Raw genomic sequence first — 16,220 nt, 5'->3', positions numbered from 1 at the left:
GGAGTGAGCATCTTCACTAGCTGGAGGCACCCTGCTCAGCATAACTAAGGACAGGAAGCCTTTGAGGCTCGCCGACTTTCTATGCTTTTTTTGCTTGGGAGTAGGTGTGAATATCCCCAGGCATCAGAGTGGATCTGGAATTTTTTTTCCGTCAGCAATACCCCTGCCCATCGGTAAGTGGGGTCGTGCGGCTCCGCGTCCGTCGCTGGCGTCGTAAGCACCAAGATGACGTTACGTAGACTACTTAGGCGCCACCCATGCGCGCTGACATCAGTTCTGTACACGACTTACCGCGCCAGGAACGCAGAGCCATGCAAGAAACGGACCACTGCTGCCATGAAACTAGGGCCCTGAAAGGGATGACCTTAACCCTAGAAATCAGTTCCCAGAACGGGGAGGATGGGAGGGGCGAGGCGGGAAGGAATCTATCACCAACTAATGTCTCTTTCAGATATATTGTTACACAAGTAGTAACTTATGCATCTGAAGGAGACACGTTAGTGATAGATTCCTTACCTTAGACTAGATACACCAGCAATACCAACCCTGGTGGTGGGACTGCGAACAAGATTACACCAGAAAGTCACGGAGAACAGAACGGCCAAAGAAGCAGTCTCTCCGGACATGACTGTTAAGGCAGTAATGCTTGGAAAACGTGTGCAGTGAAGCCCACGTAGCTGCCTGACAAATATCCTGCAGGGGAACGCTGTGTCCCAAGGCAGTAGTAGCTGCCGTCGCCCTGGTAGAGGGCACGCAGCCCCACAGGAGGCTCCTTCTTAGCCAACGAGTAGCATGCTTTGATGCACAGAACGACCCACCGAGAGATGGTCCATTTGTGCACGGCCCAACCTTTTTTGGCGCCCACAAAGCCAACAAAGAGCTGGTCATCCACCTGGAATTGTTGTGATAGGACGAGAGCGCACGTTGTGGGTCCAGACGGTGGAGCCTCTCTTCCTCTTTTGAAGGATGCGGAGGCAGAAAGAAGGTGGGCAAAATGATGGTCTGCCCGATGTGGAAGGGCGTGACACCCTTAGGCAAGAAAGAAGGACAGGTCCTTAAAACCACCTTGTCCGGATGCACAGAAAGGAAAGGAGGTTTGGAAGAAAGAGCCTGGAGCTCACTCACTCTTCTGGCAGAGGTGATAGCTACCAGGAAAGCCGTCTTGAGAGTGAGAAGACGCAAAGGACAGTTATGAAGGGGTTCGAAGGGAGCCCACATCAATCAATCAATCAATCAATCAATCAGAGCATTTATATAGCGCACTACTCACCCGGAGGGTCTCAAGGCGCTGGGGGGGGGGGGGGGGGGGGTCCGCTACTGCTCGAACAGCCAGGTCTTGAGCTGCTTCCTGAAGGCGAGGTGGTCCTGGGTCAGGCGGAGGTGGGTCGGAAGGGAGTTCCAAGTCTTGGCAGCCAGGTAGGAGAAGGACCTTCCTCCTGTGGTGGCTCTTCGTATGCGGGGGACGGCGGCGAGGGCGTGGCTGGTCGAACGAAGATGGCGTTTGGGAGCGTAGAAGTTGAGGCGGCTGTTGAGGTATCCTGGTCCTTGGTTGTGTAGGGCTTTGTGTGCGTGGGTGAGGAGCCGGAAGGTGATTCTCTTGTTGACCGGGAGCCAGTGCAGGTCTCTCAGGTGTCCGGAGATGTGGCTGCGGCGGGGGATGTCCAGGATGAGTCGTGCTGAGGTGTTCTGGATCCGCTGGAGTCTCTTCTGGAGTTTGGCGGTGGTTCCGGCGTAGAGGGAGTTGCCGTAGTCCAGACGGCTGGTGACGAGGGCCTGGGTGACCGTCTTCCTGGTCTCGGTGGGGATCCATCGGAAGATCTTACGTAGCATGCGCAGGATGTTGAAGCATGACGAGGAGACGGCGTTGACTTGTCTGGTCATGGAGAGGGAGGAGTCCAGGATGAAGCCCAGGTATGTCAGATATGTCAAGACAAGGTTTAAGTCCCATTGAGGCATAATGAACGGCATGGGAGGAAACATGTGTGTAATGCCTTTCAGGAAACGGTTAACAACCGGAGACTTAAAAAGAGAAGGCTGATCTGGAAGCCTTAGAAAGGGAGAGATGGCTGAAAGATAACCTTTGATAGTGCCCAGAGCAGAGCCCTGCTGGGCCAAGGATAGTAGGAACAGAAGGACCTCAGAAAGAGGGACAGAAAAGGGATCCACAGACTCGCTGTGCACCATGCCACAAACTTGTTCCACTTGCAGGCATATACCGTCTTAGTGGAGGGACGCCTGGCTGCCAGAATGACATCACAGACTCCGCGAGGAAGATCGAAGGCTGTCAACTGTCGCCGCTCAATCTCCACGCATGGAGGTGGAGGCTGGACAGGTTTGGTGGAGGATCGTCCCCTGCAGCTGCGACAGAAGATCCTTCCGCAGAGGCAGTCGGATCGGGGGATTGATTGCCATGTTGAGTAGCTCCGGATACAAGTATCTTCGTGCCCAATCCGGAGCCACAAGAATGACTTGGGCCCCGGTTGCGCCGAATCTTCTTCAGCACTCTGGGACATAAGTGGTATAGACGGAAAGGCGCACAATAGACCGTACGATAGAGCGTAGCCGAGCGAGTATCGCCTTGGAAACTCCAACTACGCAGAACTGATGACATTGCGTGTTCTTTTCGGTGGTGAATAGATCTAACCAAGGCTCTCCCCACTTCTGAAAGAGACCTTGCGCCACGTCCGAGTTCAGACGCCATTCGTTGTCCATCAAGCACTGGCGGCTGAATATGTCCGCCCTGGCATTCAGAGAACCTGCCAGGTGTAGCATCTTTTTATTCAACATAATACAGGCTTCAGCTCATCATTTTCAAATTGACATAGCAGGAGAAACATGTGTCAGAGGTTATACAGTACATGGTGCGCACCTCATCGCAGTTACAGGCTATTAGACAACTGCATTCTCTTGGAGTATACAATAACATCACCTCTCCTACGCATGTGTGGGACATTCCTCATGGCGTCTACCAATGGCCTCTATACTTAGCCCAAGCACCCCATATCTTTTCACTTTTACATGGGCAACCCAGGCTCTGATATATCACTCGTTCCACCCCATAGCACCAGTCTAGATCTTTCTTCCAAGCTGTGAGTGTGGGGGCTGCCACTGTTCCCATGCTCGGGCGATGTTCCTCTTGGCCACTCCTCCTGCCAAGGCCAGCCAAGCCATGTCGTTTCACCCTTCACTCCCAGGATGAGCCACCTTGGTTCTAGCGGGACCGTCTCACCCACTACTGTCGTCATCACTCTGGTTATGCCTTGCCAGTACGTTTGAATCCTTGGGCATGACCATAATATATGGAAGAAAGACCCTTTCTCGCCACAGCCCTGCACACATTAGTCAGTCACACAGTTGCCCGTTCGAACGTGAGCTATTCGGGAAGCATAGGATCTGTGAGGAATACGGAGCTGAATCAGCCTGAACCGTGTCCTTATAGCTACTTCCCGGGGAGTCTGTAAGGCTTTGGCCCAGTCGTTAGTATTATTCATTATTGAGGGCATTACCAAAAATTCTGAGTAATCTGTTTTATCAGGCAAAACACTCTCTCAATGAAAAGGTGATACATACCCAATTGTGCCCTTCAGCTGAATCCTGGCCAACAGCATAGCAAAGGTGATGTGATCATTATGCAGCATTCCACGGGCCACTCGATTGAAAGCCACCTGTTTAAATGAAAAATAATAGGTCCAAGGGTATTTGCAAAAGGCCATCATTTTAAAATGCATAATAAATCAAAGAGTTTTTCTCTCAAACATGTCCGTTACATCACCTGGAGTAATAAAAGATTAACACTTTTCTCCTAGTTCACAGTTACCTGGTCTTTTAACAGTCACCCAAAGCCACATGTATGGCACCAATTACCCAGAAGCAAAGGCTAGCAGAATTAAACTTTGATTACCAGAACAGGTATCACTTGAATCATGTTAGTAATGGAGATAACAAATGTAGACAGACTTCAAAGAAAAATTAGCACCATTTCAAGAGATTTGTAGTGGGAAAATTAAGGACTTTTACCATATACCATCAATATGATACAATACACCATACCCAAACCGAATATGTGAGAAAGAAAAGGAGCCTAAACATGAATATTGATAATAATAAATACACTTCAACAAATTAACTCAGTCTGATATTCAATAAAGAAGGGAGAATAAAACACTCAAATACACAGTCAACTACACAACTTCACCGCATGAACGAATTACATGATGTGGTTTACTCTCTGAATTGAGTCAACACATCTGATAGACGTCTAGCTGCACATTCCTTAGCTTTGAATTTCCCAGGTGTCAGACTGGATCCGCAAACTTGCGCATGAGCAGTACCCCTGCGTGCGGGCAGGTGGCTCTGCAGTCACCTATATAGGTGCCACCCAAGCACGCAGATGTCCGTACTTTTCTTTCCGAATCAGTTAGCACTGGAGCTACCCATTTGTCTCTTTGTGGCAGACAAGTTACTTACCTTCCGTTACACCTTATCTGGTAGAGGTATGATCTAGCTGTAAAATACTTCCCTTTGAACTTCCCAGGAGTAGGTGGCGTCTGTAGGCTCTGCGCGAAGTAGTTGGCACCGAAGTGACGCACAAGTTACTTACCTTCGGTAACGATATATCTGTAAGAAAGGAAAATGCTACTTACCAGTATGCATCTGTTCTTGGCATGTAGAGCTGCAGAGTCGTATACTGTGCATTAGATCGCCACCTGGTGTTGGGCTCGGATGATTGCAGGTTGTTGTTGTGAGAAGTTGGCCTGATATATGATGCTCACTAATTCTAGTGATCACCTTGTATCAGTCCAAACAACCTTTATGGTGATTGGTTGTAATGTTAACCGTATAGACCAGCTATCCTAGTAGCGTGGACAAAAGCAGTCTTTAGGCTAAACTCTTTTGGCATGTGAAGCCAGCTGTTTTACCACAATATAACCCCTTGAATACCAGATGAAAGGACACCACACAGGTTGTTATGAAAATAAACGATATATTTATTAATAACAACACCTCTGAACTCTTTATGGGCATCTGTCTTAGTGACAGCATTGAGACCCCTGTGGTCTACGCAAAACCTCATCTCTCTCTTACCATCCTGGGTGTGAGGTTTAGGCACTAGAACTACAGGTCTAGCCCAAGGGCTCTCTTAGGGTTCAATGACTCCCAATTCCAACATCTTTTGTAGTTCAGTTTTTATGCAGTCCCTGACGTGGTCAGGTTGCCTGTAGATTTTACTCTTTATAGGCAGACTGTCTCCAGTGTCCACCTCATGTGTGCACCAGTTTGTCTGACTGGGGGTCAGAGAAAACATTTGTCTGAAGGATTGAAGGACTTGCTTACAATCCTGTTGCTGATGCTCAGAGAGGCTGTCAGAAAAGACTACACCATCTACTGACCCATCATCAGGGTTCTGAGTGAGCAGGTCTGGGAGAGGGTCACTCTCTTCCTCCTGTCCCTCATCTGTGGCCATGAACAAGCCCATGTCCTCCCTGTCAAAAAATGCTTTGAGCCTATTCACATGAAGTACTCTGTGAGGGCTCCTGGGAGTTCCCATGTCCACCAAGTAGGTGACTTCTCCCTTTTGCTCAATGATGATGTGGGGTCCAGACCATTTGTCTTGGAGAGCTGCTGGGGCCACTGGCTCCAACACCCACACCTTCTGTCCTGCATGGTAAACAGTTAGGACAGCCTTTTGGTCATGCCAAGCTTTTTGCAGTTCTTGGCTGGCCTCCAGGTTTTTAGATGCCTTCTCCATGTACTCTGCCATCCTGGAGCGGAGACCAAGTACATAGTCAACTATGTCAAGTTTAGGCTTTCTGAGAGGTAACTCCCATCCTTCCTTCACAAGACATAGGGGTCCTCTTACAGGATGTCCAAACAAAAGCTCAAAAGGGCTGTAACCAACCCCCTTCTGTGGGACCTCTCTGTAAGCAAACAGAAGGCAGGGTAAAAGGATGTCCCATCTTCGCCTAAGCTTTTCAGGTAACCCTTTTATCATCCCTTTGAGGGTCCTGTTGAATCTTTCAACAAGCCCATTGCATTGTGGGTGATATGGTGAGGTAAATTTGTAATTTACACCACATTCCTTCCACATAGCAGTCAAGTATCCTGACATGAAGTTTGCACCTCTGTCAGAGACAACCTCCTTAGGGAACCCCACTCTGGAGAAAACTCCAACCAGGGCCCTAGCCACAACAGGAGCTGTAGTGGTCCTAAGGGGAATAGCTTCTGGATACCTGGTGGCATGATCCACTACCACCAGTATAAATCTGTGTCCAGATGCTGTTGGGGGGGTCCATTGGTCCAACAATGTCAATCCCCACTCTTTCAAAGGGAACCCCCACCACAGGTAATGGTATAAGGGGGGCCTTTGTTGTGCCACCTGATTTGCCACTGGCTTGGCAGGTGATACATGAGCGACAAAACTCTTTAGTGTCCTCAGACATATGGGGCCAGTGAAAGTGTGGGGCAAGCCTGTCCCAAGTCTTGTTCTGGCCTAAGTGACCTGCAAGGGGAATTTCATGGGCTAAGGTGAGAAGAAAACCTCTCAGAGACAAGGGGATGACCAGCCTCCTGGTAGCACCAGGCTTGGGGTCTCTTGCCTCAGAGTATAGGAGTCCATTGTCCCAATATACCTTATGGGCACCTGTAGCATTCCCTGCAGCCTCAGCAGCAGCCTGCTGTCTGAGGGGTTCAAGAGAGGAACAGTCTAACTGTGCCTGCCTCAAGTCTGCCCTGGAAGGTCCCCCTGTCCCAAGAAACTCAACCTGTTCAGGCTCAAGCTCTTCTAGGACAGTTCCTTCTGGGGTCTTGGGGTCAGTCTCCTGTGAGAGCTGATCCTCCACCTGAGGCAGGGGGGAAGGGTCAACCTTACCCCTACTGCTCTTTCTCTTGGGTAGTGTCTGGTCCATTCTTCCAGGATCCAGCACTAGTTCAGCTGGGCATTTCTTGGCCTGTGACCTAGTCACAGCAAGGACATGTGCTGACAAACCTAACATTTCCACATGAGTCCTATACTCCACATATGACTATAACGAGGATTCCAAATCATTGCCCAAAAGACAGTCCACTGGGAGGTCTGAACTAACAACAACCCTTTTGAGGCCATTTACCCCTCCCCTGGAGAAATTAACAAGTGCCATACTATGGGAGGTAGTGGCATTGCTAGCATTGGTCACCAGGTAGTCTGAACCAAGTATTACCTGGTCAGGGTCCACAAAGTTTGGTGTCACCATAGTGACACTGGCACAAGTGTCCCTGTAGGCCTGAGCCATTTTTCCATTGATCAAAGGCATCTGCCTGTACTTGCCCAGAGTACTGGGACTTATTGTAGGGGTCATATCCATGTCCCCAGTACAAACAAGAACAGCCTGAGTAGGTGTCCTGACTAAGTCAGAGCCCGCCTCAGTTCCCAGGGTTAACCCCACTATAGCCTTGGGAGGATTACTACCACTACTTACTGTACTAGGGGGTGCAGGTGCCTTAGGGGCAGTAGTGGTAGGAGTTGGGCCTTTCTTGGTGCACGCACTAAACCAGTGAGTATTACTTTTACAGTATTGGCACCATGGTTTCTTCTGACCATTATTCTTCTTATTCAGGGAATTCTGGGACCCACCCTCTTTAGATTGTTGGGGCCCTGTTGAAGACTTCTGGTCATTTTGCTTATTCTCATTACCCTTGGGATCTGCTTTCTTTTGGCCACCACCCTGGTTCTGGTTCTGCTGCTTGACCCTTGTCCTGACCCATCTGTCTGCTTTCTTTCTCAATTCTTTGGGAGAGGTCAGATCTGAGTCAATAAGGTGCTGATGCAACAACTGATTCTGACAATTACTTAAGATTTGTACTCTCATAATTAGATCATACAATCCTGTGTAATCAGTAACTTTACTTCCCAGTAACCAGCCTTCAAAAGCCTTAGTGGCACAATCAACAAAGTCAGCCCAATCCTGAGACTGAATTTTCTGGGTGTCCCTGAACAGCAACCTGTACTGCTCAGTTGTTAAGCCAAACCCATCAATCAGTGTATTCTTCAGGACTTGGTAATTGTTAGCATCCTCAGCTCTAGTAGTGAGGAGCTTATCTCTACCTTTACATTCAAAGGAGAGCCACAATATAGCTGCCCACTGACTCTGGGGGATGCACTGGACAGTGCAGGCCCTCTCCAGAACAGTCATCCATTTGTGGATGTCATCCCCTTGTTTAAAGGGGGGCACTATCTTACTCAGGTGTCTAGTATCAAAACTCCTGTCTTTATCCTTAGGGATATTGCTGCTACCAGTGGGGATTGCCCCACTCAACTGTTGCTCTCTAGCAAAGGCAAGCTTCTCCTTGGCAAGGGCAAGTTCTTCCCCCTGGATCCTTAGATTAGCTTGTTTCATCCTTGCTTCATGTTCTCTCCTCTGAGGGGAAGTCATTCTCCTCTGGGGAGAAGTCATTCTCTTCTGAGAAGAGGCATGAGTGCACAGATCTATTGGAGTCCCTAGAATGAGACCTATCTCTTCTAACTCCAAAGTTAGGCCTGCTTAGGGTCAGTACTGGGGGTCCCCCAGATCCTTCCCTATGTAGGTCTAAGTTGGCCCTAGTAAGTCTGCTGACTAGCTCAGGACCATTGTCTGCCTCATCCCCAGAGATAACCTCTTCATCCTCCTCCTCTGCATCTACTGTGTCATGGAGATCTGGATCACCAAGGGCACCTTCTAAGGCTGGCATGCTCCCATCTGTCTGAGAAGCTTTTCTAGCATCATATGTCTCTAAGAGACCTAACAGAAAAGGAGTGGTAGGGTTAGAACCCTGTTTGAAATTCCTGGAGGTACACAATTGTCTCATCTCCTGGAAACAGAGCTTCATATCTTGAAAGGACCTGTGGAGGGTCACTAGCCACTAGGGGAGTCTCTGCAGACTCTCCATGGGTAGACATGCGTCTAGTGTGGTGTAAGTGATGCACCTACCTACACTATGGGTTTTCCTACTGATCCCTTGCTAAGAGTTGTAGTCAGGGTGTGCTAGGCCCTTTCTACTACAACAGCTGGTTCAGTAGAACTCAGAGTATTTCTAAGCTTGTTATATGTACCTATGGTACCTATGTGATCTTTCAAACGATATCTCAAGATTATACGTGGTAAAAACAACAGCAAGCTCAAATCCCAACCGCTGCACACCAATGTGAGAAGTTGGCCTGATATAGGATGCTCACTAATTCTAGTGATCACCTTGTATCAGTCCAAACAACCCTTATGGTGATTGGTTGTAAAGTCAACCGTATAGACCAGCTATCCTAGTAGCGTGGACAAAAGCAGTCTTAGGCTAAACTCTTTTGGCATGTGAAGCCAGCTGTTTTACCACAATATAACCCCTTGAATACCAGATGAAAGGACACCACACAGGTTGTTATGAAAATAAACAATATATTTATTAATAACAACACCTCTGAACTCTTTATGAGGTCAGAGGGCTAAGCACATGACAATACTACAAAAGAAATACGAGTTCGCACAATATCTACAAGTGTGCCTGAGGGGCACGGCAAACCATATACTCAAAACAATGGAATGCGAGGAAGGAAAATACTGTAAGGAGATCCAGAGGCTGGAGGATCGCTGGGACTACGCTACAAACTAGGTAAGTAAGGAGCAGGAGGCCCACGGGACTCACGTGCAGAGTGGGAACTCTCACGCGGGATGCGTACCAACGTCTATGGATCTTACAGTTTGGAAAGTTACGGATTCCGGACGAACCCGGCTGGGTGGAGGGAAAACAACAGTGGACCTGGACACTAGGATAGTGGACACAGACTTCAGCACCTAGAAGCTTTAGTTACCTAACCCACAGGCTGCGGGTGCATAGGGCTGAAGTTGCGTCGGGTTTGCTGCGTTGATCCCGGTGATGCCTGAAACAAGAAGTTGCTGGCAGGCAGCCAGATGGAGGAGTCCGGTGGTTCCAAGGATGGAAGAAGGAAGTCCTGAAAAGGAAGGCGACAGAGTCTTGGTCACTAGCCAGTGACGGTGCTGGAACCAGGAGGGAACCAGGTGCTGTCTCCGCAGTCAGGTGAAGGAAGGGTCGCTTCTCTCTGTAGCTGCGCGGACCAGGAGCTGTTCTTCACGACCAGGCTGGAGGCACGAGCTGTCCCACGTAGTCTGCTGCTGTTGGCGGTGTCGGATCGTCGATCTGGGCAACAGGCCTTGGCTAATGCAAGCCACGCGGTGGAACAAAGATGGCGTCTAGAGTGGACCAGGAGGGTCCGGGGTGCTTTTCTTTCACAAGGAAGCAAGGGCCAGTCTGGGGGACCAGACTAGCAGTGTCGATTTCTTCGGGTCGTCGTCTAAGAGGTCACTAGCCAGCCGGCAAGTGACCAGACAACAGGAAGGGCAGCAACCAGGCAAAAGGGCCCCACGCAGATCACGGGGATGCTGGGGGGCTGGTCTTTGGTGCAGGAGCTGCGTCGATGTGGGGCTTCTCAGTCCCCAATGCACTCACTCGAGGAACCCTCAGGAGTCGTGCTGGAAGCGCTGTGCAGGTTTCTTCAAGATGGCCGTCTCCACGTTGCTCGTCGCACCCACGGGTCCCAGCTGTGCTGTGGATGTGGGTAGAGGTCAGAGAGGTCTGGAGGTCCGGGTCTTGTCGAGCTGGGTCGTCGGATTCCGGGATGGAAGGACTCTGCAGCAAACCGCACAGGAGCTTGATGGTGCCTGCGAAGCAGGATGGTCACTCCCTGACCATAGGGGAGATTCTTCAGTCTTCTGGTTATCAGGAGGTCGAAGGTCAAGAGTTCTTCGTGGAAGTTGTCAAGAGTAATCTAATCTGGAATGGGACCAGCTCCTACCTTTATTCAGCTAAAGGGGGCTGCACTACGACTAGGTCCCTCCCCTGGGTGGGACCAGGAAGGGGGGTGGTTACACCCCCTATCCTTTGTCCAGTTTCCCGCCAGAGCTGGGGCTGGAGTGCCCCAGCAACTGGTTGGAACCGGTGTATGCACATGGCACCTTGTGTGCCCCAGGCATGTCTCATTCCTTTCAGCCTGAGCCTACCTAATACACAAAATCCTGTCTGGGGTGGTGCTAGCACCTCCCAAGGCAGGAAACCCTTTGTCTGAGCCTCTCTCGCTGGAAGGACTCCCAGCAGCAGGAGGTCAGACTTGTGTCTGTGGTGGCAGCATCCATTTTGTGATGCTGAGGCTTGAGTTAACTTTAACCGGGGTTTACAGTTACATACATGTCGTGTCCCTCTAGAAGGGTGAAATGCTAACCCCGTCGCCAGAATTGGCGAGGGGTTAGTATTCCAATTCGTATGACACCTTACTCGACATGTTTTGATAATGCTATGCCAAAGTTAGCATTTAACCGCGAGGATTATAATGCACTTAAGAGTATATGGTATAGCGTTATCATGGAACAGCTATAAGGACTTGGTTCCGCAAGCCGCAAACGGGCTCAGCTCATGCCAGAGCACCATCTCACATAATTCCAAGCACTCTGCCTTCAGGATTGATAAGGCCTGCCATAGGAGTGACTGATAGGAATATATGTGTCCATTTTAGGGTTAGATATAGGAATACTATATCTAAAGCAAAGGGTGATTACACCACCTTGCCCCAGCTGTCGTGCAGCCAGTTGTGTCAGATTTGGGTGGCCAGCCAGGGGTGGCATAATACATGCTGCAGCCCCTGGTAGGCCCTGGGTACACCTATGCCCTGGATACCTAAGGTACACTGTACAGGGACTGATAAGGTGACTCAGTATCCAATTAGATATGTACCTAGGGTACATGGAGTCCATTTTAACAGAGAGAGCAGGAAGCCTGGGGTCCTGAATAGCAGGATCCCAGGCCAACTAAGTCAAAAACCAGCAAAACACGAGGGACCGGTCGCGGGGGCGGAGCCACCATAGCTCCGGGAGTCGACATCACTCCTCAGGGTTGAAGTCGTCAGGTAAGCACAAGAAGTCGAAGAGACGTCATCGCTCTTCCGACTCCCCCCCCCGACGCTCGCGCGACGCTGCCGGGGTTTCGGGTGACACCGCCCACGCGGCTCCGTCGGAGTCACGGGCGTCGCGTCCGGCCTCATACCCTCCGGTCCCTGGGCCACGCGCGACACCGGAGGAGATCGGACGTTTCCTCATGGCCATGAGGTCTCTCACTCTTCCTCCGACGGGCTCCGCGGCGCCTTCGGGCCCAGCGGACCTGTCTAGGGCCCGATGCCGCCGGCGCTTTCGATCTCGGTGCCGCAGGGGGGGGGGGGGGGGAGTGTTTTCCATGGTGAAACCTGGCAGACAGGTTCAAATGTTATATTGGTGGAATATCCTTTGCATTTCTAGTTGATGTACTGGGCAGTGTAGCCTTGCATGTATAGGCTGCATTATTTGTCTTTAAATTCTCTCTTACGTGTCTATGCAGGACTGCAAAGAAGACCGCTTAAGAGATTATTTTTGATTGCTCCGAGGGTCCCCGCACATGAGCGGGACTAGTCACTAGATTATCGCTATGCACAGAGATCCCCTACTACAGAAGTTCTTTATCAAAAGGGACATTTAATAGATTCTGTTGGATCTCTGGCTTAAAGCCAGATATACAGAGCCAGGCATGGCACTGCAACAAGATACTGGTATTAATCCCCCTAGCAGCTGTATCTTCGGAATACAAGATACAGCGGATAGATGAGTTTTCCTTCTGATACAAGCTCCTGACCCCTTTTTGCTATGCTCCGCTGGGAAATATTGGAGGAGTTCCTCCACTTGATTTCAGTGGGCACGATCATAGCTTGCAATCAAACCCATTGAATAGGCAATACAACAATGGTTGGCAGATTGAGCAACAACCCTTTTACCAGAGGAATCAATGGTAACAACAAGCGAGTCAGGAGGAATCTGGTCTTTTATGTAAATGGGGTCAAATGGAGAAGCTTTATATTTATTATCCACCCTGGGCGTGATAATGCTCAAGCAGCGTCTTTAAAAATGTAATCTGCATAACGCAACATATCCTTAAGCATAGGGAGGTACTGAGTGGCCCTTATGTGTGGAAGAGAGGGTTTCAAAAAGCAAGTCATCTCCCAGAGGTTCCTTGTGTAGCTCGATTTCATGAAAAGTAGCTGCTCTACCTATAAGCTCCTGGTATCATCAGGAGGAGATGGGCGAGCAGGATATAGATCTGGGTCGGTGTCCCCTGGAGGAGCTATACAATAAACTGACCAGGGTCAGTTGGGTGTGTACTGAAAGTTACATCTCCTGCCCCATGTCCAACTATGTCAGAATGTGGAGACCCTCGAGGTGTTCTATTCAGTGGATCTCCATCAGTGTGTGCTGGCGGTGATGGAGTAGGAAGTGGAGGTGGTGGAGGTGGAGATGGCGGTGCAAGTGGCAAAGGACTGGTGGCTCGAAGGAGAATTGTCTCTTCAATGGTGATGTAGCCGGAACTGAAATTTTGGCACGATCATGCCCTGTATAGGACTGGATGTGTTATTTGCTTTTGACAAGCATCCAGTTTCTCTTGCAACTTGTGGAGAATAGGTTCCACAGGCCTGCCAGGATTGGATTTTGGAGCCAGTTTAGAACGTTTCGGACCTGAGGATTGTATCTGTTTCGGCACTGAAGGTCCAGTCTGAAACAAAGATGGAGCTGGTCGGCTCGATACCGAAGTTCGACTCGGCACAGAGGTGTACAAGGTCGAAGGCTTCAGCTGGTGTTTCGTGCCGGGAAGGAGGGCAGGGTGTCCGAATCAGTCTTTCGTGCTCAGCATGGCAGGAAGGTAGTGGTGGTCTTAGGGCCTTTTGTTTAGTATGAACCGAATGTCTCTTAGGTGGTTCGAGATGGTGCTGAGGGACAGGCGCTACCGTACTCACGGATTATTGAGGTGGCAGGGCTCTAAAAATCAAACATTTTACTAGACCTGCAGGTAGTAACATGAAGAATCTACCTGACCCGTGAACTGGTCTCAAATTGAGTGACCCTAGGCAAATATTTTTTGTCTTATGGAGCTGCCTTTTTCTTCATTATCACATAATAGAGCACCTTCAAATATGCAAATTCACTATTTCTGCTGTACAAAAAAAGTCAATTACTAAACTAAATGTTTGCTCCATGTATAATAAAAATCAAGTCCACATATAGGGTGCACATGATCTCTGGCTTGCCTCTTAGCTCACTAATAACATTGTCATCTGGGCAGGAGCAGATATATTTCCTGATTAATGTTTAAAAACTCACTTTTCATATATATTACTAAACACGATGTGGTAGTGCACTGTCATTTACCGATAGTACATTTTCCATTGAAATGGCCACAAAGCTTTCCCACTAACCTGTAGGTTTACTGATAAAAATACATAGTGCAAAAACAATGTTCGGAAATTGGGTTTCAGCAAAAATATTTAAAATGTGCACATCAAGTTAAGTGTTCTGATTTTTAATCCTATAAAAATATTATTTTTCACCACAGAATTACAAAAATGTGTCTTCAGAACTAGTGAAATATTTGAAATGTTTGAACAGTTCACTTATTTCTGTGTACACAGTTCACTTCACAAATTCCTCAAACTTCAGTCACAGAAAGCAAAGTAAATGTAGGAAGGTAAACTGACTTTTGACCTCCGTCTCTGAAAGCAGAGCAAATGTGTCAAGATAATAAAGATTTAAAGGCATGTTATTGCTCATTCACTTTGTGGGCAAACAGAGCTCCTGTTGTTGGCTGTTGAGTAGGCCCTAAAAATAGCTCATCCTGATTAAATCTGGCTTGCCCTAGCTAGTGGATTTTTCGAGCCCTGGCTGGCGAAATGTCCTGCACCTCAATTTATAGCTCGTGGTCGGAGCAGGAACTGCCCACACTGTTGAACCCCTCTTCCTCCGCCACTGATGTTCTCGGGGGTCCTTTCTCTTCTTCCACACATCTTAATGTCTGAGGATGTCGGGAGTGTCTTCGATACTGCTCCGCTACATTTCATGTAGACCGTCTTGGAGTGTCTTTTTGGAGCGGAAAGATCAACAGGCCTCATAACCCTCTTCCATGTGTTCTGGTGATAAATACAGGTTACAGACGGATGAAGGTCAGTCTGGGGGTACTTTGCATGGCAGATTGGGCAGAAACGAAAAGGCGTCCGTTCCATCATCAGAAAGGCATCCTTTAGTGAACCTGATCGATCTAACGAGCGATAAAGTTGACTATTTCTCAATACTCAAGATGAAATGTGCAATCGAAAACAATATCAACGAGGATAAGCATGAACCGAACAGAGCAGCGTAATGGTCTAAACTCGGAGCGGAGACACATACGTCCGAACCATGCGCCGGAAAAACAACAAACAGTGGAGTTGATGCCCATGCACATAATCACCAAGAGGAGGATTCACTCTACCTTGTGACACGAAAGACTTCTTCCAAGAAAAATAATTTGCACATATCTGGACCCAACACTAGATGGCAGGAGTATGCAAAGCATTTATATCTACAGCCACACATGCCTCGAACATTGGCTTTCCATATTGAAAATTGAGGTCCTGGCCCCATGCATCCATATACAGTATACCCAGATGTGTCCTCTTCTCAGCACAACATGCAGATACAGAGCAAGTTGCAAGGTTGATGGGCACTGTAAATTGAGGAAAACTAAACAAAGCTCCAAAGTGGGCCTTCCCTGAATGTAAATGTTGGTTAGTGTTCACATTTCTTTATGTCTTGCAACAAGTTACAAAGAAGAACCTGGAAGAAGAAAGTAATACATAACTATTTGGCTTCAAGTAATGCAAAGAGAACTCCCTGGCAGAAATGTCCATCAGCTTTGGCTCTGTCCCATTTTACCAAAATGTCAGAATATAATTGGAGTTAGAAATAGCATTAGTCTTATTGTAATATACAGATTGCCCAACAGATTGGAAAACATTTAGCAGTGCACAATTGTTCTATACTACACCTGAAATAGATCTTTTGTAATCAAAGAGAGGCGCTGCGTGTGATCAGTGAGGCCTTTCAAATTTGAGTTTTCATAAAGAACTGTATGGTAAATGTCCAAGAAGCACTGGAGAGAATACTGGTACAAAAAGTGTATCTAAGGAAGAAACACAAGAAAATATACAAAAATGGTTAATGAAATATTAAGTACTCACTTGCATGTCAGGCTAGCCTAATGCATATCACATTATCGTAAAGGATTACCCTACATATGCTTGTAAAAAAAAAAAAAAAAGGGAACTTGAGACATTGAATAGAAACAGTCAAATAGGTCAACTGATCTCTTATTTAAGT

At 48.3% G+C, this 16,220-nt stretch overlaps 1 protein-coding gene across 1 annotated transcript in view; it reads right to left on the bottom strand.

Annotated features, from left to right (window-relative positions):
- Positions 1-16,220, bottom strand: part of DYNC1H1 (dynein cytoplasmic 1 heavy chain 1) — a 1,596,152-nt gene that overhangs the window by 576,739 nt on the left and 1,003,193 nt on the right. The window contains exons 61-62 of the mRNA XM_078660192.1: positions 15,889-16,023; positions 3,571-3,665 (exon numbers count right to left, since the gene is read on the bottom strand). Of these exons, the coding sequence (XP_078516318.1) occupies positions 3,571-3,665; positions 15,889-16,023 (230 nt within the window). The remainder of the gene's footprint in view (positions 1-3,570; positions 3,666-15,888; positions 16,024-16,220) is intronic.

This window comes from Lissotriton helveticus, chromosome 9 (genome assembly GCF_964261635.1).
Source record: "Lissotriton helveticus chromosome 9, aLisHel1.1, whole genome shotgun sequence".
In the NCBI taxonomy this organism is placed as follows: Eukaryota; Metazoa; Chordata; class Amphibia; order Caudata; family Salamandridae; genus Lissotriton; species Lissotriton helveticus.
The sequence above is the reverse complement of the archived record's forward strand: the minus strand, read 5'-3'. Positions and strand labels throughout refer to the sequence as shown.